This window comes from Cavia porcellus, unplaced genomic scaffold (assembly GCF_034190915.1).
Source record: "Cavia porcellus strain 051 isolate PalLab524CR breed Dunkin Hartley unplaced genomic scaffold, mCavPor4.1 scaffold_15, whole genome shotgun sequence".
NCBI lineage: Eukaryota > Metazoa > Chordata > Mammalia > Rodentia > Caviidae > Cavia > Cavia porcellus.
The window spans coordinates 33,752,813-33,778,284 of NW_026947498.1; the positions used below are offsets into that span (position 1 = coordinate 33,752,813).

The 25,472-nt window shown below is 34.4% G+C and overlaps 1 protein-coding gene across 4 annotated transcripts in view; it reads right to left on the reverse strand.

Annotated features, from left to right (window-relative positions):
- Positions 1-3,766: 3,766 nt before the first annotated feature.
- The window catches only part of Vgll3 (vestigial like family member 3), a 41,478-nt gene continuing 19,772 nt past the window's right edge, over positions 3,767-25,472 (reverse strand). For all 4 annotated transcript variants that reach the window (XM_063224761.1, XM_063224760.1, XM_063224763.1 and 1 more), the window contains exons 3-4: positions 21,940-22,479; positions 3,767-5,283 (exon numbers count right to left, since the gene is read on the reverse strand). In XM_063224761.1, the coding sequence (XP_063080831.1) occupies positions 5,240-5,283; positions 21,940-22,479 (584 nt within the window). In that variant the 3' untranslated portion in view covers positions 3,767-5,239. The remainder of the gene's footprint in view (positions 5,284-21,939; positions 22,480-25,472) is intronic.

Genomic DNA, 25,472 nt, shown 5'->3' on the forward strand with positions numbered 1-25,472 from the left:
ACAAATACTTGAAACCTTTCCTTATATATCCAGAAGAAAACATATGGAATAGTATTGCTAAATTAGATAGAATATGCAAAATTTTACATATTCTAAGCAATTAAATCAAGTGTGTAAATATTCATTTAACTTTTGTTCTGGTCACAGCATAGCAAAACATTTACATCACTTTCAGTATAAAGAGACACTAAAAAGATCACATTTAATGCTTATAACAAAAACTAATTAAAGAATTATGTAGTCTAAAAGAAATATTCTTAAGTCCAAATTTAATAGTCCAGAAATAAAAAGCTAATTAACGATGAACTTCCCTTCCCTAGAAGCTACCCTTCTTTATTTACCCATTGGGATTCATAAATTATCTTAACTATAGTAGAATTTCCTGGGATTGAATAAAGAGATTTTGATAAAATTTTTGTATCAAATTAAATTGACTGAAATGAGAAAAATATGTTAGTTCGATGCATTACTTGAAACCATAAAATATCTTTTAAGCAAATGAAAAAGCACAATGACAATAAGAAAGCCAAGATATTTTTACAACAGTGACGATCTCAACAGTTTGGAAATTCCCAGAAAGCATTAATAAGAAAAAAAAAAAATCCTAATGCAAAACTGGAACGTGTGTTCTGTGACCAACCAAGTTTGCTAAGTGATTAACATTTTGCAGCTATTAAGACAGAGGTTTCCTTGCATGATTCATGCATGACTCGAACACCAGCTATCATTTTTTACAGTTTACATACAGTTTTTGAACTAAAACCATAACCCAATATATTTAAAACCATTTTAATAGTAGTTTAATGCTTTGATAATAGATTTTGAAAATTCTTTAGCTTTTAAATATTTTTAGAGAATAAACTATAAATTTTCTCTCAAGGCTTACATTTCCTAAAAGATTTATCTTTTATCCTGCAGGGAAGGAAAAACAAAATGAAATTTTAAAAACAATCCTAGTGCCCTGGGTCCCGTACATTAAAATTGGAGACCGCTTTGATGTTTAGTTCCATAGATTCTGCAGTGCATCAGGTGGGAAGCTGATCCATCAGGATTCTAACTGCTATCAATACGCCTTTGTAACTGCAAGGCACGTGAATGCTTTCCATCTTCAATAACTGACACAGTGTCAACATCTGCTTCCAATAAAGTTGTTTCTTTATTCTCAAGCACAGTAAATCTGCTGACTGAGATTGGTTCCCCCCTCTTTTCATGCAAAAGATTTTCCACCCTATTTTGCAACTTTTCCTCCAAAGAAAGTTAGAGAAAAAAGATAACTTCAAAAGATATACTTTTACTTCAGGTGCCAAGGTATATATTACCAGATCCATAAACTTTGGCCATTTAATGACACTGGATACTTGAATTGAGAGACAGTATGCTTGAATTGAGAGACAGTAATACACATGTCTCTGGATGAATATATTTCTAACTGAAATATGTAAGAAAACTCTAAGTTGGGCTTACACATTCACAAAAAGATAATTTTCCTTCAAGAATGGCATAAAAGGTCAGAATAAATAAATTTAGAGCTGAACTCTCTCATCTAGTATGAGAATAATGTCTCTGGGATAATTTCTCACCATAAAACATTTGTGTATCTCTTTGATTGTTGCAGAAATGGGTATGGAAAAATGAAGAGAATGGGACATTCAGCAGCTCAAATGTAAAGATGTGTTCAACTCTCTCTCTCTCTCTTTCTCTCTCTCTCTCTCTCTCTCTCTCTCTCACACACACACACACACACACACACACACACACACACACGCACACACACACACACGTGATTTCTCAAATTCTTCAGCCTGTCTCTTAGGCATTATTATCCCATTTTACCCAAGAGGTAAATTCATGAAGTCTCAAATTGCACATTAAAATGTAGCTAATCCAGAATTCAGAGAAAGATTTCCATTCTCTTCACATCAATTTATTTTGTCTCCCTATAGATTTCCTAGTCAAATGTCGAGCACAAACACTCCACTTTGTAACTTCTTATTCTACTGTTCCTGTTGGGTTAATTCAGCAAACACTACTTGGAACACTCAATAAAGAACAGAATATAGTCTCTTAAAATGTAGTTTCTGATTTGCACTTTAAATTAGAAATACAGCATTAACCCAGATAGTAAACTCAAAAACTGATTCTGTCATATTCTTCAAGTTTTAGACTAGAAACGGACAGATGTTATTTGTGTAATATCCAGTAGTTTTTAGGGGCATCTTTCATGCTAGTGCCTAAACTTTTGTTGTTGTTGTTAAATGTTTCAAAGGTAAAAAAAAATCTGTTCCTCAATTATGTGCTACACATTGGTTATCAGCTTGTAAATCTGATAGTTTAGCCTAGTTTTCATTATGAAATACAAGTAACCTTAAAAAGAAAGAGAAAAGAAAAAAATTACCAGAGAAGGTAAAGAGAGTTTGGCTTTCTTAAAAAAACATACTGATTTTTAAAAAGTATTGATGCTTCTTGCAAATTAACAATGAAAGATCAACCATCCTGTTAAGGTTCTAGTTTGTTAACATTTACGTTGTTCTTTAGTTCCTGACAGCTGATTGCTGAAAGCATGAAATTTACTGTTAATGCACAGATCAGATCCTTAAAAGCTTAAGTGAGGTTTAATTTATAAAACAATCAATGGTTAAGTGGCATTAAATGAAGTTAGAAAGGTAAGCAGAAGCCTTCAGCAAAGCAATTTGGAAATTTCCAAGTTCAGCAGTATATCATTGATGTTGAAAGACTAGATCCAGAGGTTTATACAATTTCAAATATAAAGTAAATTCATATTATTAGACTAAATTACAACTCATGCTCTTTTGTGGCTCTGACAGTGCTGGTAATGTGGTAACAGGAATGACAGACAATCATAAAGCAATATACTTCATCTTTAATACTTAAAGTTTGATCCATATCTGGGCTTGATCTCAAAGCTCACTTACTAATCCTTCCTGTGTACAAAAGAACTCAGATTCTTCACTTCTCTGAGCACCCTAGAAGCAGGAAATATTTTGTTCATATGGACGAGGAAGAACAGAGAACAAAACCTAAATAAAGGCTGAAGCCACTACTGGTCACCTCTGTCTCTTTCAGTCCAGTTTGATGGAGAATAAGGAAAGAAGCTAAAAGTTAATATATTCTCTTCTCAACTGAGAAAACCCAATTGAACATTTGAATGGAGTATGACAGTGTTTTACCAGAAATTGCAATAAAAAAGTTAATAGATTCCAAGGGAAATGGAAGCCAATAATACCCAGTAAGATATTTTATGGGAATTATTGAATACTTGTTTTCAAATACTCAGGATAACTCTGGACAAAAATACATTTTATAAATTCATTAAATTCTGTTCTCCATTTATTTGGGAAAATTACCAAAAATTTATATTAAGTCAAATAATACAAAAATGTATGTGTTAAGTAAGTTACCCTTAGAAATTAAAGACTGTTGGTAAGTAAAAGATACCTTAAGTTTGAACCCCACGTTGTTAAATAATGTACATATTTTGTTTAAGAAATTCTAGTTAAGAAGAATCACAGAATAGACTGACAAAAATACAAGAGAAGATAGGGCTATAACTTGCAAGATGCAGCAAAAAAAAATAATGTATAAGATACAGCCAAGTAGAATACTTGAAAACTACCTGTGAACACTCTGCCTACTCATGTTGCTTGTTCATGTCTAATATTCTTGCCTATGAAGTGCACAATTAAAATTATAAAGCAGCATTTCACAGAACATTCTACTTTATGAGTGTGAAGAAAAAGGAGAGAAATTTGAGAAACTCACTTTATTCAAATCAAACAGCTATATTACACTAACTTTTTACATGACACATGCAGGTGAAAGAAGCAATGTATCTTATCAGTAAAGTCTTTAAACTATCAATTTAAACAACTTCATTTAAATCCTAAGGCTGTGTCAAGTTGAATCCTAAACTGTTAAGTTTTATCCCAACTTCAGTACTTGTGGTAGAAGTTTAAATGCCAGTACAAATTTTATTTTGACCTAAAATATGTTAAAGGATTAAAACAAGTAACACTAGATTTATAGCGAAACAGTGGAAGAAATAAAACTCCTTGCAAAATACTATGTTTAAAAAGTTACATGTACCATATATTATTTTTCATTTTACAATGATGAATGGCATTATCAGAAACAGCCTGGGCTTTGTTATGAGTCTAGTACCTTTCCAGATATTATTCCCTCAAATTCTACAGGAAAAGAAATCACTTTAAAAAGAAAAAAACCTTAACCTTGAAAGTTTTATAAGTGAATAATTACAAACGAGTAGAGTAAGCCACTGGCACTCACAGGTAGCATTATTAAACACATTTGTTTTTAAGTACAGTAGTTATATATAAACTCTGGTTCCATTTATCAAAGTTGGATGGACTAAAAAGAGAATTATGACACTCTAGGTAAATTTTAATCTCATTAAAGTTAATGCAAACTTTCACTGCAGCCTCCAAGTACTCGTTGGGAGAATCAAAGTAAAGAGATATTCTTTAGTGTGGCCCTTAAAATTTTCCCTTTCCAAGCTATCTATGTAAGTCAAAGCTAAGTAAGTGGTATTAATGGAAAAAACAACACTGAACTGATTCGCTATGGTATAGATAGCTACTTTCATAGAAAAGAGAAAATATCACACATTTGAGGTAACCTAGAAAGCACAGACATGAGCATATCACAGACCATTTAAAGATAAGCATTTTTAAACATGTTGCCAGTGCTTTTCTGAGAGCAAGTTCTTTAAACAGAACTCAACAATTTTCACAATATTAAAAAAAGTACATCCCTCAAAAATAGCCCATCAATGCTAAACCAAACTTTCTGTATTTCTACAAAAATAGATGCACATAGAGCTACAAAATTTTATTCCTGAAAGAATGAGCATTTCCATTTGTGGTTCATCTTTTCCTGACACGATGGCTGGTTCCAAAATAAAAATATAAAAATGTAAAAGGAAATAAAAATTAACCCATGTACTGGTAAAGCCAAAACATAAAAAAGAAAGTCATAGGTTGACAAAGGCTCAGATGAGGGGAAAAACCAACAAAATGCTTTTCTTCAATGACCAGGACCCACTTTGCTTTCTCCAGAAAAGTTCCAAAACCAGAGTCAACTGCCTGACATGTCCTCTTCATCTATGTCATGCGTGTCTCTTTTGCAGACTGGCAAATCCTAACAGCAAATGTTCCCTGTGGGTCCTTGGATTTAGGCTGCAACTTGACGTGCTAACACTGTTTCAGTACCATGGAGACTCCTTGCTCTTGTCGTGATGCTGTAGACCTAGAAAGGTGATAACAGGGAAAATGAAGAACATGAGTACAAATAGCACACAGAAATGTGTACAGCCTGCACTGGACATGGAAAAGACAACCCAAGCAACAGTGAGAAATGACCTACAATAGTTTCTAAGCAAACAAATGTGATTTTTAAAAGCCAACCAATGTATTAGTGAGAAAATCTATACTAGTAGAGTATGGCTTGACAGAAAAAAATTTATTATAATGTTTTATTTCTTGGAGTTTGAATAATAAAAATGATGTAATAAAATAAATGAAAACATTGATTTATAGCTTCCAAAGGACTTAACATTAGAAAAAGGACTTAGCCAGTCTTTGAGGCCTTTAGGCAGTGTTTTAATTAATATTTCAAATAATAGAGACTTCAATGAATGATGTCAACCATCATAAAGGTACTGTAAGTCAAAACATTACAAAAACATTTGTTGTTTTCTTAAAACATATTCCACAATTGGAATACAATAAATTCTGGAGACTGGTTAGACATAGTTAAAAGCAGAGCCCAGTATTGTCAGTAAGAGAGCTGATTCACAGCTGATAGCACAAACCTTTATTTCATTTACTAATTTATCTATTTTAACTCCCTCTTCCAGAGAAGATTTAGAATGACTCATATAAATCCACACTACACAGTAAGAAAATAAAATTGAAGTAAATTTTAAAATGGTGTTATGAAGATATGTGAACATCGATTAATTCCAATTCAGATCTAAATTTGAGAAGTTTATCAAGGAGTAAATTTAGGAAGCAGGACTCTAGTCTGAATCTAACACAGTCAATTATTAGTTTCTTAGTTGGGCAATTAGTGTACTGCCTGCAGTTCACACCTACATGGAGCCATTTCAGTTTTTTCTTCAAAGCTTTATTGAAATGTAACTGACAAGCACAACTGTGTATATTTAAAGAATGTAATGAGATGCTCTGATAGCCAGATTATAAAATACCACAATCATATTTACACATCCATCACCTGTTTTAATTTCCTTATTTTTATGTCTGAAGTACACAGTTAAGAAACATGAAGATACTCAATATGCTTAAGTCATTTACTTAAGCCAAATACTAAAATACAAAGTGAAATCTTTTAAGCGACAGTGGGTGTAAATGAGGTAGGATTGCCACTGTATGGGTGCACGGCTCTCAGGATGTCTTCTTAACCTTTCCTCTAAAAATGTTGTAAGTTTGGTCTGGAGATCAGAAGTTAAATAATTAAATGACCTATATAGTTTTAAATTTTTATTACTACTAAAATAAGATTTTTTTTGTCCCACAACTTGTCAAATAAATTTACCAAATCGTAAATTGTATCATTACAGAAACAGATATGATTAGTTGGGTCTTGCAAAATGACTGCAGACATTAATACAGCACACAAAGCAGTGTAAATGGCCAGGACGAATGAGGAGATCCAGAAGCACCTCCCAGCATTGATGTCCTAAGGACAGGCATTTCCCAAATGCCACAAAAATGGCCCTGCCTTAATTTTTTTTCTCTCTCAAGTGTACTGGTACAATATTATCTTTCTTTCTTTCTTCTTTTGTTTTGTTTTATTTGGGAACTTTTTGGAGGTTAAGAGTGTTTTACTGGAAAGAAGAAGAGTAAGTTTCCAGGAGGGGCTCTGAGTGGGTGGCCCTAGTATTATGTTTAGATGCAGAATCAACTCTTTTTCAATTTTGAAAGAAAAAGGGAGGATAAAAGAGAAGAGGGGAAGAAGAAGGAATCAGCAGATCTGGGTTGTATCAAGTCACTCTAGATTTACTTCACTTATTTTCAAATGATTTTGTGGTTAGAATAATTTGCAACCTGCCATAGTCTCTGTAGGGTGCCTCTTATAATCTAAACCACCTTTACTGACAATCTGCTGACTACATAAATATTTTTTTCATTTTTAAAATGTCTCATCTTCTGCATGATTCAGTATTTCCACACTTGAAGACTGCATCAATCCATAGAATGTCAGCACTGCAAGTCATGAATATTGTTGCAATCATCAAGTGGCTGGAGTGTCTTTTCTTCTTTTAAAATAGATGCAATCTGTACTTTGCTTTGCAATGATATACGACTCCTTAACAGTCAGCTTTGCCTTTTTCTATATCTTAAGTATTGCATTAAGAGAGCTCCAAATTTCTCATCCAGAATGACAAAAGCCTTTCTCTTATAAATTCATCTACTCATTTTTTGTCTATGTCAAGCATTACTGTCGGTGTAAACCTTAGAAAATCAATTTATCTATGGCCTGAAAGCTATTGAATGTCTCCTGCATCCCTGAGGGTTAGCTTTTATTAGTAATGGGGCATAAGTCAAGTCTTTTCTTTAATTACTGGGCATCGTCTCTATACATTCTAAAGTGAGCATAAATAGTGTGCAAAGAAGGAACAACCACAGACAAAACATTCTACTGCAACAGAAAAGCAGGACTACAACCTTTCTTGTTAAGATTATTTGTAAAGGTAATTCAGGAAATGTAAAGAGTCAACCAGTGCATTTAGTTTTCCCCGTGATCCTTAGGTGGGCTACATATAGATGCTTTCTGCAAATTTCTTTTCTAATAGAATCCAGTCTACTGCAAGTGTTACTCCCATTTAGGCTTTCTAATTTTAGCTTCTCGTTTTTCTAACTCCAACTCATTATAATACTGAGACTTTCCCACTAGCTGTCTAAAATCACCTATGTTTACTTTCTTTATGTTAGTAATTGTATTTTGGTTTTATTGTTTAGTCTGTGACATTTTCTACAGAAAAGAAGATAAACATCACAGAAATGACTGTGACACTTTCTTTCTTAACTGTCTGAATATGCCAGAAACTGTGTTATGTGTTTTATATAAAATCTTCACTTAGTGTTCCCAAACATCGAAGAAAAAATATTTCCAAATGAGAATACTGAAATTGAGAGACATTAGCCAACTATTAAGCAGGAGAGGTCAGGAGTCAACCACAACATATGCTTACCTCTATGGTCTACGTTGGCTATAGGCTGTGGTGCTGGTCCTTATATCACAACAAATCCTCTCTCAAAATCAATTCAAGGAAGCATAAACAGATTTTTATTATTCTTTTTACATTAGAGACAGAGAACTGATATCACAATTAACATTACAGTTTTAGTGATTTCTTACCAACTGTCTGACATTTTTTCTATGATACAATAAATGACTACACAAGTTTGCTATATTGTAGATGAGGCCCGAATCATACTAACTGATTTTTAATGCATATCTTTAATATAACCAGCCCCATCAGACTTTCTCAGCATCATGTTTAAAACAGAGGCTGGTCATGAGATGTTTATCAGAAACCAACCAAGGAACAGTCATGAAAATGTTGGCTTCAGAGTTTGAGTTTCATATTCAGTTATGAGAAAAGTCCGAGAGAAAAACGAAAACTCATAGACAACTTTGTTCACATCAATTCCAACATCAATGCCACATGATCACAAACAGAAAAAAAAAAAAAAAAAAAAAAAACCAACTCCAGACCCAAGAAAAGAAACAAGATAACAACTAGGAAAAAGAAAAGTCTTAGTCAAGGAATAATTTCTTTTCAAAACTAGATCAAGCTGACAGTTTTAACCTGAGAGGCTGCTAAACAAAGGCATAAACCAGCTTAGAAACAACAGAAATTTACTATCCCAAATCAGAAGGCTGTGAACTCGTACCATCGAGCTGCCAGCAGAATGCGTCTAGTGAGGGTTCGCACTTTGCTCCAAAAGAGAACGCTTTCTCAGAGTATCCTCATAAACTGGACGAAATCAGGGATTTCTCTTAGACCTCTATATAAATAAGAACACTAATTCCACTGCTGCGGGCTCTGTCCTGTTATCTAACCTTCTCCAGTGACTCCACTTTCTAATGCCACTATCTTAAGAGAGAGGCTTTCAACATATGAATTGCCGGGCTGTGAGAGGGGAGTACATACTTCCAAATCACAGCACTGACAACTATGCATCATTACTGGAAATCATGTTCTTGGTCATAGGAAAATCATACTCTGTTGAGATTTTAGGAAGCAGCAGCTATGTGGATTCTCCTCTTGCAAAAGGCTGTGGAAGCAGGGAAATACAATAGCAACAAGGTGCATCTAGACTTTCTCTCTTCCTAGCTTTGCCCAACTCCTAGGTGTTTTGTAAAGAGTTGGCACTGAGAGGTGGACCTGCCGGTATGGGCCATAGCTAAGTCAGCCACTCCACAGCAGAAGCATTCCCACAGAAGAGTATCTTTCACTGGGAAGTTGAACTCAGGCCAGATTTAAAGATACAACACTACACAGAGAATGCACAGAGAAACAGATGTGGGAAGGAGGTCCACTTGAAAATAGGATCAGAAATGAAATGACAGCACTACGAAATATCCACCTATTCACTGCCAAGTTTGGTGACAGAAATAGTATTTTAGAAATATAACGGCACCCTCAATGAGAGTATAAGGGAGAATTTGAGAAGGAATTTCACCACTAAATCTGCCAGGAGTGGGGTAGCATTGAGTTGGTAATTTCAATAACCAGGATAAATATGGTGAAGTTTTTCTATTGCATTATTTCTATTATTATTTAAAAACAACACATTAGGTAACAAAAAGTTACATTTGACACAGCTAAGTTTTAGGGACGATATGATGGCCTCAGTGACATCCTGCTTGAAAAAATGTGTTTTACTTCTAACAAATCTTAGTCATTTGACAAACACCATGGACCATAGTTCTTTAAGTTGAATATGCTTCCAATTATTTTTATTGCTGGAGATAAAAGAGGTAACCACAAAATGGGAAACATACTGTTGATAAAAAGAGAAGAGAAATAGGAACATAAAATCTGGAAGTGTGGGCAGAATATTTTATGATCTAAAAGTAAAGGAAACATTTAAATAAATAAACTTTTCATTTCACAGATTTAAATCTCTAGAAATCATTTAAGAATGCTTTATACTACATTGATAAGCTGTTAGCTTATTAAAAATTAACATTATGCTTCACCCATGCTTTAATAAAGTCAACTTAGTAAAAACAAATATAAGCTACTTTGTTTGATACTGTGCTAAAAATATTAAACTTGACCAACTCTTTGATAGTTAATATCAACACACAAATGTTCACAAAGACCTATAAGAGAAAGTTATACTATTTTCTATTACTTTATGAAACTACCATTGTAAATGGTCATACAGCTTCATTTGAAGCAATTGGCTTAAATACAAGTTAGAAATTTCTAAATCAGGTCTATGTAAACACAGTGTGTTACTACTGATCACTTAGGGGTAAAATATACAAGTAAGAGCTAGTCATTTTTAAAAGTGCAATTTCAGTTTAGGTGACTTTTAAACCAGATAATATTCAACCATCATAGAGAGCTTCATTTATTATTTTTAATACAAATTTTGTTGAATATCAAAACATCATTGAACTCTTATTTAAAAAGCTACATAGTCTTTGGCAAATAAAAGTTCTACATCATATATCCCATCATCAGACAATTTGCTGAACATATTTGAGGTCTATGTTCATACATGACTGTTTATACTGTCCTGCACCTTATTTCAGCAGCAGTATTATTTTGGAAAACTATTACTATTATCTTGAAAAACTATTTCATTTCAGTATGAACAGCTTGAGTGTGTCTTTTTTAGAAGGCTTCCCAACACTTATTCTTCAACATCCCATGACCTAGTTTCTATAAATGTGCATAATTTTCAGACACACGTATACAGGGGTGGCTATTTTAATAATTATAGATAAGTCTTGGAAAAAGTGTGTGACTATTGAATTTATATATTTAAATTAACTGTTTCTGTTTGCATTTCTTTAATTGCTGGTGAAGAGAGGCACTGGGTGATTATGTCATTCCTTTTTCTGTACTCAACTTTGGTCAATTTTTCTGCACTTTAAAAAGTAATTTCCTCATTGATTTTTAAGTATTTCTAGGCATACTAAGTATACATATATTTTTATATACTAGAAGAACTTGGTGATTTACCTTCAAATTTAATACACAAATAAGGGAAAATAATTTTTTTTTAAATCATCACAAATAAGATGCTTTCTTAAACGAGGGTAAAGACCTAATGCATGCATGCATGTATGTATGTATGTACGTGTGTATGTATGTATGTATTTGGCATCAGAGATCGAATTCATGACCTCATACTTTCCAGGCAGCCACTGTGCCACTGAGCCCAATGGCCCAAATGTATTTATTATGACACTTAAATTATAATTAATTATTTCAACCCTCACTAAAATAATGATAAAAGAAACCTAGTTATGGCAGCCTAACAACTTTAAGCAGAAGGAGATTTTTTCAACATATAGAAATATTTTGCTGTGGCACATCTAAAATGCATTTAAAACTCCACATTATAGAAGTGTGGGAAGCAATGTGCTGAAAACTGCCTAAACTTGTCAAAATGTCATTAATCTCATAATCAAAAGAGGAGCAGAAACGTAAAGCCCATTGAACCTGATGGTATTAGCAGATCATAATTTATTATGTTGTAAGAAGCACAGCACCTGCACACCTGAGGCAAACACTGCAGGTGACGAGCCCTACATCACCCAGGTGTTTCCCGCTGTCCTTGTCTCACCAGGCCCGGACAGCAAGCCACCTCAGCCACCTCAGTCTGTCTGCTTCTTAGAACCTTCCTCCCTCCAAAACCACTATCTCTGCTTTGGACCTCTAGTCTTTGCCTTTAGCAACATTCGCCTCCTCAGATGGAGCACTTTAAAATGGTCAGCTGGAAGGTAAACTGGTAAACACTTGATGCATCTTGATGCAGAATTGCAAAAGTGAACCAGTCATTTTAAATGCTAAATTTATGGGCAAATACAAATCACAGAATCAGGTAGTTTTAGATCATAGTGACAATTTATCAAGATCAAAATTTAAACAAACTGCATTGTGATTGCCATCTCTTGGGTGATTGCAGAATCTGGGGCTCATAAGATGCAGGGTGGAATTCTGACACTGCTTACCAAATGACAATCTCGATCTCCAGAACAGATTTAAAGAAACTCTAAAGACAGAGAAAAAGAGTAAAGGAAGAAAGCAATAGACAAGAGTGAAATGGAATACTCCCTGTAATTGCTTCTACAGACTTTCCCCAGAACAGAGGAGCAAGAAAAAAAATTGGATCACTTTTTGTAACTGAAACCACAAGTTATAATACTCTCAAGAGGCCTTAACTATCCAGACATCTGCTGAATAACAAATGCAGCCAAACATGCATCTTTAAAGAGGTTTCTAGGTTATCCAGTGACAGCTTTACAATTGAGAAAATAGATAATCCAACCAAAGGAAGAGCTAGTGGAGAGCCATGATTTACTTACAGAAACATAATTAGAACATAAGAGGAACACAACATTCACAAGAAATGTGGCACCTGGAAGTATAAATCATTTAAGGAATCTAAAATTTTAAAAACCTACTTCACATCTCTTCACCAAAGCAAAATAGATGAGAAACATTCTGTAAGAAGGAGATACACTGCGCCTATATCAAATCTTGTATTGATGTTGGGAAATTTTCTCTTTTATATGACATGAACACTACCTTGCTGTCTGGTATTTTCCAGAAGACTGTCAAGCCTAACAGACAAATGGAGTTTCAGTGATTAAGAAGATGCTAAGAATCACCTGATACAGCACAAGCAAAGCTTGCATGAAAATAAGCATTCAACACACGCCCGTGGTCACAAAATGAAGTTAAATCTCTAGTTTATCGTGCTGCATCCAAAAGAAAACCAGCATAGTTCCCCTCTCATCAGTTCTTTGGAAGAATTTTTTTTTTGTCATCCTTTAGCCAGGAATTCAGAACATGTTGGCCACAGACAACTGCGTGGAAACCTTATAATGTTGATAAATAGAACAATAAGTGAAAAGTTAGGCAAGCTGAAAAGTGAATAAAGAGTATCTGTAAGTTCCTCAGGTCATAAAAAAAAAATGCTTATACATAAACTTTGTAGCCTAATTGAAAGCTGATGCAAGGCTGTCTGGGAACACATTTTGCAACAGCTTTCTTCATTCAAGTTGTTTTAAATATTGCCCTACATAACATACGAGAAGAAGCACAGCATTTATGAAAAGACTGTATTATGATACAGTGCCTAAACCCTGAAACATGCTTGGTGTGGGTCTCCATTAAGGGTCACCCCAGGATTGCCTGAGAGTTTCTATAGCTTCCCTCCCTAGAAACCCATCAGTGTCTTGTAGGAAACTATACTATATTTGAAATAGTACTCAACTTTCAACCAAAGCTACTGGATGGCAATGCCTAGAAAAATCAAGAAGTCTCTAAATATAAATGGTAAGAAAGAAATGCCCATTACACTGATTTGATGTACATCTTGTGTACATGTGATGAAAGATCACACTACAGACCCAAAATATGCACTGTGTGATCAAAAAGCTTTAGTAAAAAAAAAAAATGGCATTGTTCATCATTGTAGTTATTGAGAAAACACTGAAGAAAGCATTACATGCTGGTCAATTTTATAAAAAATTCATGTAATAATGAGTTTTGAAACTCATTTTTAAAATTAACATTAAAATGGAAAATAGGTGAATAAAATTTCACAAGGTTTAGGGATTATTACATAGTTTCAGAGTTATTTTGAGTCGAATTCATTGCATAATTTTCTTGCTATTCATATGTAGTATTCTTTGGATTTATATTTACATAAGACATATTTATGTATTCTTGGTACATAAGCATAGTAGGATGGAGTCTATTTTTTAAAACTCTCACATACTATGTTGCAGTGCTATTGAAAAAGAAAGCTATATTAAAAAATCCTGAAGATGTAAGTACTAATAATCCCCCAAGTCTTACCACACATATATATGTATATATATACACAGTTTTTCATTTTTTATCCTATCTCTTCAATTGTATGCCCAGCTAACATAAAAACCACAATTTTAATTAAATAGCCAATGCCAGTAAATGCCACTATTTCGAAACTTGAATCCAGCAAATTTCATAGCCAATTTTCAAGGATAGAAACAAACCGTTAAACACATTCAAAGGTTGCTTATATATTATTCATGGTACTTTCCATCTCTGGTATGAAGTGAATTGTTTAAAATGCATCATATTTATTAAGGAACATGAAATTTCCATTTTGTATCACTTCTCACCACCTAGAAAACAACTGCATATAATGGCTTATTGGATTCCCGTAGCTGGATCATATCTAGAAGTATTATCTCCATTTATAGTTCAGAGTAAAGGAGAAATTAAGAGAGTATGGGAAGCGATCCCCATAATACAGCTAATAAATGATAATAAGCTCTTAGAATCTACTTTTGGTCCTCAATTTTTACAATACATATCGCTGGGTAAACATTTCTATATATCTGAAAAAATTAAAACTCCCTACATTGACCAACATTTTTAGGATTCCCTAGAAGAATGGGGAGAAGAGTTACTAACAAAATAGTCTCTCACTTTTCTCATTCTCCTTGTTTATCTCCATTTTGAGAACATCTTTATAGCTCAGTAAGTAATAGAGTGCTTGCTCAGTGTGCATGTAGCCCTGGGTTTGATTTGCAACACCACAAACAATAATGATAAAGTTAGTTCTTTTTCTCTCTTTCTATATACATATGTAATACATATTATATATATCACTGTACTATAGGTATATACTATAGATATATGTATATATGTCACTGCACTATACGTACTATATGTAGTTTACATATATAGTCATAGTATTATATATACTTATATGCATATATAGCTATGTATATATAGTTATAGTATTATATATATATATATATATATATATACACACACACATATAGTTTTTCTAAACTTCTTCCTTTTCCTTCTTTTCTCCTCGAACTCCTGTTAATGGTCCCAATACCTGCAGCTCCAATAGGAATTACAATTTGACTAGTTACATGTATATGTACACAACACGAAGACACAATTTTTTGGTGTCATCTTTGTTTTAAGGAGATACACATGTTTTCCTGCATCTTTTTTCTAGCCAGCTGTACCACATGGAACATTATTCAGTCAAAGATTCCTTTTGATCACAATCACTCAATTCTAGTCTTCTCTTTACCAACATTACTCATCAAACGTTTGTACATACACATCATCATATGCTGTCACATGCATTTATGTGAATCACAGGGACTTAGAGGGGCAAGGATGCTAGATCAAAATTTATGAGCATTTTTAATGTTAGTTCATTTTCCATGCTACTATTCTAAATTTCTGATCAGCCAATATATGGTTAATAGCATTTTCTGTTAATCAAGATGTTTTTAACAAGAATTCAAATTTACACATGGATGAGCATTTGTATCATTATGTAAATGCAGCCTAAAACATGCATAACCTGCTCAGGGGACTCCTGACCTTGCCCACCAAGCAGAAGGAAGATCTGTGAGGCAAATTCTCATGCTCTGGGTATCATGACATTCCGGCACCCTCCTATGGAGAAAGGCCCAGAGGAGAGCAAGTGCAGAATGTCCACATGCTCTGCAAAGGCAGGGAATTTCATTAAGGTCCTGCAGAATTCAGCCCTGGATACTTGAAACTGACAGCAGCACTCTGGAATTCATTTCTCTCCTCTGATTCACCATGAGTTACTTTTCATGCAAATCTCAATATCTGGCTGGGATCTCCTGGCACAAGCAGTCATCTCAAAGATGGTTTCTATTACCCTTCCTGTCACGAAATTGTCATTCTGGACATGTGCCCTATGGAACTAGCGCATTCAAGAGTGCATAAATATTTTAGTGTATTTTTGATGGTTTTTACACTCAGTGGAAAAATAAGTTCATAATATATACCAAAGGGAAGGAAAAAAGTTTTGTAGGAAGTAGAAGCAATTGGTCGCTGACTACTAGAATCATAATTGTTACCAAATCATAATAAACTATATGATAATAAAAACATCCAAATAAAATAGCTCTTTAGTTATAAACTTTCTGCCTAGCATTTTTCAGTCTGCAACTATCCCCTTGTGACTTTTTAATTACCTTAATTGGGATATTAGCCTTAATTTAATATGCAAAATTCTATATATCTTCATTGAACATAACTGCCACTGAAAATGTCATACAGTCCAAGAGCTGGCTTCTATTTAGAAATGTCATTTAATCTTTCTATCTACTGAGATCAAATATTTAGAAATAAGCTCCTATGACTTTTGTACTTCTAGTACCTTCAAAAGTCTCCTAATTATTTATAGAAATTACAAACACTGCAAAAAGGAAAGTTTCACTGAATACTGAAGTTTTCAGAATTCAGTTGTTTAATCTAGGCTCCAAGCAAAAAGATAAAGTGGAAAAGAGGGAAAATACTTTTAATAAAGCATCTACAAAAAAAAAAACCCACTAAAATATTTTTAACTTTGATGCCATCTCTTCTTGAATGGGAAAAAATTTCTCAGTTCCTTGATATTTTAATACTAATAATAGCATTTGTTAATGATTATTATGGCTCCCTGATAATTTCTCTCTGCATTTACAAAAGAAGCATTATGATGTCAATAAATATTTAAACATTTTAGGTTGTTTACTGTTGGTTTTCTTTAGTTCTTTTTGTAAATGTAGACATGATGAAACAAATTAGATTTTAAAAGTTATTGGAATGAAAAATCTATAAATACCACTATAAAATTTAAAATTAATAATTTTTAAAACTGCTTAATAAGGTTATTCTGAGAACTTATCTCAATCACAACCTTTTTGTTCTCATATGTGTCATCACAAAACTCATAAGCACGGATCTGAGAGTGATCCACACATGGTAAATTTATAGGCCATAAGGAAAAATCAAATAACACCTTGCTGATTATTTCTCTTTCTGGAGATAAACTGCCATTTACTACTGTCATGCATTAGCTACTTTAATTCTGATTTTTTTAAAAAAAATTATTGTGTTTAGGGGCTGGGGATTTAGCTCAGCGGCATAAGCGCCTGCCTTGAAGCACGCAGTCGTGCGTTCGATCCCTGGTGCCGATAAAAACGAAAAAGACAAAATAAATTATTGTGTTTAATAAAACAAAGGTACAGAGATTTCTAATGAAGGATTTCATTACAAAGCAACTTTAATTTATTGATCTTAACTAATGAAGGAATTTTGCCTATTTCTAAGTCAACGTTATAAAGCAATTTCTTTCTTTTGTTGCTGATTATCGGTACAGATGGCCTCATACATGCTAAGCACACACACCTGACCTAACTCCACCTCAACTTCACTAAGTAACAATTTTAAGCAGTGATAATTGCACCCTAAATCCCACTAGACTATAAGTTGCATCGTTTGTCAGTAAGGTTCCTTTCACAGAACTTTCAGATCACCAAATTTATACAAACCACAATCTTCCTTTTAAATTTTCTTTACTGAATAAAAGTTCATCAAACCGTATTGATTCCCTTATTATTATTTTACCAGTCACACAATGTCCATGAACGGGGCCAAAGAAATAGCTCAGTAGCAAGACACCTGCCTGGCAAAAGTAAGGTCCTGAGTTCAAGTCCCAAATTAAAAAAAAAAAAAAAAATGACCAAAAAAGCCCATGAAGAAAGTTGAAGAGATTTGTGTACTTCTAAATTCATCAGTAGTAACTGATCTCCCTATGTAATATCAAAATACAGAGCCTTAAAGAATTTTTCCGAGGTTTCTTAATAGGGTAATTCTACTCACAGATTGCAATGCTAGTCCCACTGACAAAAAGTCTCTTGATAAATAAATCAGTTTATGCCTGATAAGGTACAAGAAACATAGGCTTCTGTAATGAATGGAATATTTCACAACCTGTACTTTAAAAGTAATTTGTAAATCCAGTAGATAGTATAGTCGTTTTTTTTTTCTGTCTGACAAAAACCAAAGCCCTGAAAGACACAATCTTGATTTGACTTGATATCTAAAAATACCATTTTTAGTGAAAGACATGCCAGATGTTCAGTATACATATCATCATAGTTTGGAACAGCATCATGATTCCCCGCAAAACTACTATTAGGTAGCTATTTATCCAACTTTATAGCTAATAATCTTAAGAGGTATCTTTTCGAGAAGCCAAAATAAATTAATGTGTCTTTATTCCTTTTTAGCTCTAGATTTCATGAACTTGTGATATAGTACTGGCGGTGTTTTAAGTTTTAATCTTAGATTATCTAATGCATCTTCACAAAATAATATCTCAACTTTATGCTATTTATATGTATTTTACATTGCACCATTGTGACATTCCTCAAAGTAAAAAACAAAAAGCGTAAAACACTTGTAGTTAAAATAACATGAGGTCTTCTAAGAAAAATAAATCTGTTATCTTCATATGAATACAATCTCAAGCCATGAGCAGCTTGTGTTTATAGAGAAAAAGTCAATTCACAAATCATGACTCCATTTACTTTTGTTAAAATACAGTGAATGAAGTGGAAATTAAAAATAAAGTCAACTTTCTCAGTTAAAAAGGCCTCATTAACAAATCTTTACTGAAAAATTAATGCAAACTGGGAAATTTCAAAACTGTATGTCTTACTAGGCAAATTATTAAATTTAAATGAATGACAGCATTTCATTCAAATGAAATTCAAGTGAAAGATGAGAATACTAGACCAAAAAGTACTTAATATCTTCACTAGGAAACCTAAGAATAAGAAAAGTCACACTCTTGAATTTATATGCATGTCTAATAATATATTATACACAACTGCAAATACTTTCACATTTCAGTCTCCTGACACAAAAGGGTCAGTTGACACCCTGAGGTTGCCTGTACCTCCAGGTATCTTCCATTTTTATCTTCATCCCCATCTACCCTTCTTAACCTAGATGTATTTATTGTCAGTTAATGTAAGTTAAAAGCTACTCTAAAGTTGAAAACTATGGCTTTATTATGAAGAAAAAATTAAGACAAATGACCCAAAAACTATTCTATGCAAAGTTAAAATTTTTAAGAACAAAATTTACCCATAAGTAAACCAGAGTGGAAAATTTTCCTAATAGACACCATTTAACTTGTTTATTTAATGACAAATGTGTAAACATTTTTTCAATGATGTAGGGAGTGGTAATCCTTAAGAGAGATATAAAATAAGCAACGTGAATACATTCATTTAGCTACAGAACTTTTCTTCTCAATTGGTACCACATTCTGGTATTGTTGGTCCAGTGAAACTTACAGAATTCCAGTTCTGAGATTGTTAAAGGAAAAGAAAAAGACATAATACGACATGTGTGGTAAGAAGTTCTTGATAACAATGTTGCTTTCCAACGGAGGGACGATGCAGATGGCTTCTGATACCAGCAACATACTGATGCTTCCAAGGTACCTGGATTTAAGACCTGCTCCTCAGAGGGGGAGCATACATTGAATATAAATCATGCAGGACAGAGAAGCAGTGTGAGGACAAGGTTGAAGGAAGTAAGGACCCCGAGGGCAACTGTGAAGTGTCCAGCTGGACTGTGAGGCTTCCTTTATATTTTGTGCCCCAGGATATGACTACTCCCACTATAGCTCAGACTTTCGCAACTAAGAACCCTATTATTTTATAATTGATTTCAGTAGTTTAGAAATTAAATTAATTGCACGTCCATTAAATGTCTTTGTTTGGAAAAAAAGTTTCAGAAATAGAAAATTATAAAATACAAAATTAATGTATACATTAATTGAGGTTCTCTCAACCACACAATTTTGCCACAAGATATATACTCAAGAGAACCGCTCATACAATAGCTTGTACGTGACTGTAAATGGCATTTTTGTTTAAACAGTAGAAACAAACCAAATGTCCAACGACTGAATGAATAAGAAAAAAAAAAAAACTATCTACACAATAAAGTTCACACTCCTCAAAAAGGAACATACTTCTCATCCATTCTGTAGTCTCAATGAAACCTGAAAACATCATGCTAAGTGAAAGGAGACACAAAAGCCAATATATGACATGACTTTTTTATAATAAAATGGCTAGAATAGAAAAATTTCCAGAGAAAGAAACCAAATCAATGGTTGTCAGGGCAGGAGGACAGTGGTGGCAAAGATAAGAAATGAACTCTTATACATAAAGGAGTTCTTATTTAATTGATGGAATGGTCTGAAATTAGATAAAACCCTTTTGTCAGTAAGCATCATCATGTTGAACGTTCTAGATTTCTTGATCTCTTTAATTTTTCTGAACTGCTGTTAACCAGTGAGACATGAACTCCTCTGTGGAGTCTAATGTCACCTTGACCCTTACTCTTTCACTCACTTTATCTTTTCAAGATTGAGTCCTCACAGGAAAACTTCTACTCCTTTACAAGTCCCTGGGAGAGCAGAAGAGGAAGTAATACGATTTTGGTCTTGCCCCACAGTGAATACTGTGTGGGCCTCTTCCCTTTGCAACTGAGATATTTATTCTCCTCATCCTTGAGAGCCGAGAACTTTCTAAAGAGTATTTTCTCTTTGGGACTAGCGAGTACCATGTTGCCATTCTTAGAAAAGTGGCGTGAACCAGCAGACTCAGTTGCAAGCTGAAATGGATAAAGAACGGTGATGCTCAACACTGGAAATCTCAGTTGAATAGAGTTGACCAAGGAAAGAATGTTCCACTCCTGTCAGGGCAACCCAACATGATGCTGAGCATTTACTACTCTGGAGAAGCCCCTGTTGTGAAAATAGCACTAGGAGTAAAGATCTTCCACATTGTGAAAAAATTAAAAGAAAAGTTTCTTAACTTTGTGGAAAGAATGTTCTAGAATGTCACAAAATGTTACAGGGAAAGAAAGTGAGGTTGGAGGTGTAGATGGGTAACAAGGGGATGAAGATGCCAAGGATGTAATCTCTGACTTGATTTGTTATTACTGCTGCTTTTTTTTTTTTTCAGAGTGACGCCTATGATTTCATGAACTCAGAACCATTAATACCATCAACATTATTCATCTGGTCAAAAAAAAAAAAGGTCAAATATTTCATACCATGACCTTCACAACCAGTGAATTCTAGAGTAAAGGAATTCTTTGTGTAGAAATATTTCCCTTACCAGATTTCTCTAAATCTATTGTATTTGAATTTTATCTTTTTAAGTCTTAAGTTATTTAAATCAGAGGTGAGGAAGATGATAGGATGGGGAAAAAGAAGGCAAAGGAAACATAAAGAAAAATAGAAAAGCTATTTCTCTAAACTTAGCTTTATAATTCTACTTTAATAAAGCAAAGACTGGACACAACATTAAGGTCTTCATTCCAGAAGAAAGTCTGCTTAGTAAGTCATAAATAAGGCCTAACAACAAGGAAAAATTATTAAAGCATACAACTTCTGAACTCTGCTGGGCACTGCACATGGTATAGTGCATAGACATGCAAGATTTAGAGAATATATTCAAATCTTTGAATATATTCAAATCTTTGAAATCGTAAGGTGCAGATTCCAGTTCAAAAGAACAAATTTAAGAGCCTAAAAGATGGGAGAAAAGTTCTGAGATCTTTCTCGGGCTGTACTTCACGATCTAGTCATACCAGTTTCCTCAGGAATGCAAGAATGATTGTAAAATGGTCAGGTTCTATAAACACACTATTCAAGCTTAACATTACATATAAGACAAAAAATTCGAAAGAATTTCAAAAAATATTCCATCCTTTTTATATTTTTCTTAAATCTTCTTTTTCATGTAAAAGAAAAAAAAAATCTTTCGGCTCACCTGTATCAAATCCCACACTTGGTACTATGTCCACTGTTCCATGAAAGGCTCCAGCCCACGCTGAGGTAGCAGTGGTGACTGCAGATGGATCTGTCTTCACGATGTCACACTGGGGAGCAGAAATCCTGGCCGCGCGCATGGGTGGCATCAGCAGTGGCCCATAGGATGGATCCAAGGCAGAGCCAGCAGCAGGGTGGTGGTGGTGACGGTGATGGTGATGATGGTGGCGGTGGTGCATGTGGGTATGCGGGTGGTGGTGCCGCATGTATACATCATGCACGTGGCTGTAGGACGGGCTCACCTGAGATGCCAAAGGATAGTGCCAGGACTCAGACACGGGAGGGGGAGGTGGTGGGCCAGTCTGATGCAGCCCATGTCCTGACCAAGGGCTAGGGTCTGCTGCAGTAAATGTACCAGGGGGTGCAGTGACTTGGAAGTCAGGATGAACTCCCCCTAAACAAGGTGCAGGTGGGGGCTGGTAAGAGCTGGTCCAAAAGGAAGTTGGAAAATTACTCCGCTGGCTTGAGAGAGCTGAGCTGTCTGAGAAGACAGAAAACACATTATTTTTATAAGATTCAGTTCTGGGATAGACCTGCCTTCACTTGTCTAATCATGTTTTACAAACAAGCAAATTAATATGCACTCTTTCCCCACTCAGGGGTGGAATGATAGTAGGTTAGCCTCTGGGCTATCATAAGACCTCAGCAAGGACTCAGAGTGCTGAATTAGTGCCCCCAACGCTTGTCATTTGCTTGTTTAGCTTTTGTTAGTCTGCGTAGAGTTTGCAGTTTGGACAATGGCAATTCAGTTTTCTTTTGGGACTCTTGCTGGGTAAGTATCAACAGAGGTCGCAGTTACAAACACTTCTCTGGTAAAGAAAATTTTTGGCATAGATGAAGCAGGTGTAGATTAGAAATTATCAGTTTATCAGTCTTCTAATATGAGTACAATTTTCATTCAAACCGCAAACTTCAATGCCAAGGTAGCAAATGGAAGTAAGATCAAATTTAATTATGCCCACCAACTTTTTCCCCATAGAGATCTGGGAGTCTCCAGACTGATAATAATATTTATACACTAATGAAAGTAACTAAATGAATTTAGTTCCACCTTAAATGACAGCTTCTCATGAATGATTTATAAGGTCTTCACTTCAGCCTTGTGAAGTACAGTGGTACCTCAGTTCACAAACTTGATTCTTTCCATGATTCCAGTTGCAAACTGAGTTGAAGGAGAACTGAATTAAATTTGTATCATCCTACAAAACAGCTAGACTATAACTGAAACCCAAAAATCTGTAATTAATTAAAGAGTCTGTCAAGATCTTAACTGGCAGAGACTTCAGTAGAGATAATGAAGTTGAGGAAGTTATTGTATAACAGGGAAATATAAAAGAATTGTGGGGGGCTGGGGATTTAGCTCATCAGCATAACCGCCTGCTTTGCAAGCAGGCAGTCGTGAGTTTGATCCCTGGTATCAATAAAAAGGAAAAAAAAAAAAAAGAGAGAGAGAGAGAAGAATTGTGTAATTGTATATGGAAGAGGGAACCCTAATTCTGCATCAATTAAATGCGTTTACTCAAAACAACATATTTATGGATGACCTACCATGTGCCAAAAAGAGGGGTTAAGGATTAGTGATCAGTATCCAAAGAGAAGCATACAAGTAAAAATAAAATGCTTTAAAACAGTTAGTGTTCTCAGAACAGAAAACACAGAGAAAGCACACTGAATCAACCTAAGAAAGTGATAACTCCATCAAAGCTAAAATGTTCAGAAGAAGCTACTTTTGTGAAGACATAAAACAGAATTTTAGAAAAAAACAAACAGTGTGAAAAAGATTATATATGACACATGCATGCATGGACACAGCATCAGTAGCAGCAGCAGCATTTGAATAAAATGTGTTCAGTAGGTAGCAGCTGGCAAAAAGGAACAAAATTACAAGACTATAGAAATTTGAAGGACCCAGAAGAGTGTGGCTGCATAGCATACCAAATGAAGGGTTTAATTCTGAGAGAAATGACAATGGGTTTGAAATGCTTATTTTAGGAAGTTACCTATTCAGATCAGTATTTGGAAAGATCATTTGCTTAGAGCCGATTGCTGAAATACTGTATAACTCAACAAGCCCTTCACTAGCTCCTCAGATGTCTCACGCCACCTCAATTTATGACTCCATGTGGGTATATCTGTTGATCTATCTCTAGCTTACGTTATTCTACAAAAATAAAGCATTTTTGAATTTTTTTACTTAAAATTATCTCTAGTGCAATAGTTCTATCATTCTGCACAATGTACTATGGATTATATATATATATATATATATATATATACATATATAAAATATAGTTGCTAAAATATTAATTAGTAATGTATAATAAGCCTACTTTTCATACTGGATTCAATATAAAAAAGAACTTTGCGGGGCTGGGGATTTAGCTCAGCGGAATAAGCACCTGCCTTGCAAGCAGGCAGTCGTGAGTTCGGTCCCCGGTACCGATAAAAATGAAAAAGACAAAAAAAAAAAAAAAGAACTTTGCTAGAGTTTCCCTTTGAATGAAGAATATACATATTTAAAAATACTCAATACATAGGATTCATGGCTAAGACAGCTTTGGTTTCACTTCATAAATTTCCAGGCAACACAGTTTTTTGTTGTTGTTGTTGCTTGTCTCAGGACAAGGTTAAATAACTTGAATCAACCACTACATATATCATGAGGTTAACATAATTAGTCTATCACTGGGTGTTCACATATTTCTTTGTTTTTATCACTAAACCCTGCCAATGACAGCACAAGCCCTTCCGTTCTCTCTTCTCTGGGCCCCAGCAAAGCATCAGTCTCCCCATCCACACTGAGAACATGCAGTTGGCCACGGCCTCACAGCCAAGCATCTCCCTAACAGAAATACCATGGCTCTCAAACCCTTCAGGGAACCTGGAAAATTATGTTCTTCAAGGGATGAAGATGAAAATGCTCACTCCTGAAATCCTCTCATATTCTAACGGGCCTTGTAGTTTAATGATTTTACTTTTATTGTAATTAATCAGAAGATAGCACTTAATATCAAACTTATTAGCATGGTGGCAAACAGGTCTTAGTAAATGATTACCCCTCATTGGCACATGAAAAATGGTAGCAATAAACAAAGGAAAACTGTTTATCTTATTGAAGGAAATTCAATTCGCTGAAATGACAGCATCTGTAGAGTACTTTTGTCATGCACATAAAGCCACCAATGTTTAAAGCTTAAAAAGAAGAGTTTATAGAGGACCTTAAAATTACATAGTGTGGCTTGGCCACCACTATTCTGTCCCGTCACTATTATGACTCCCATTTGGGGCAGAAAATCCTTCATTCTGTTCGCAACTTCCATCTCTGAGTACAGCCAGAATCTTGTTGTGAAAATTATTGAACACCCACCCACAGATATATGTTAGAAACACAGTACCTCTTATTAAAATTCTCAATCAAAATGTAAAGTACAGAGTATATAACATTTCTCTGGATGCTTCATTTGGTTTCTTATT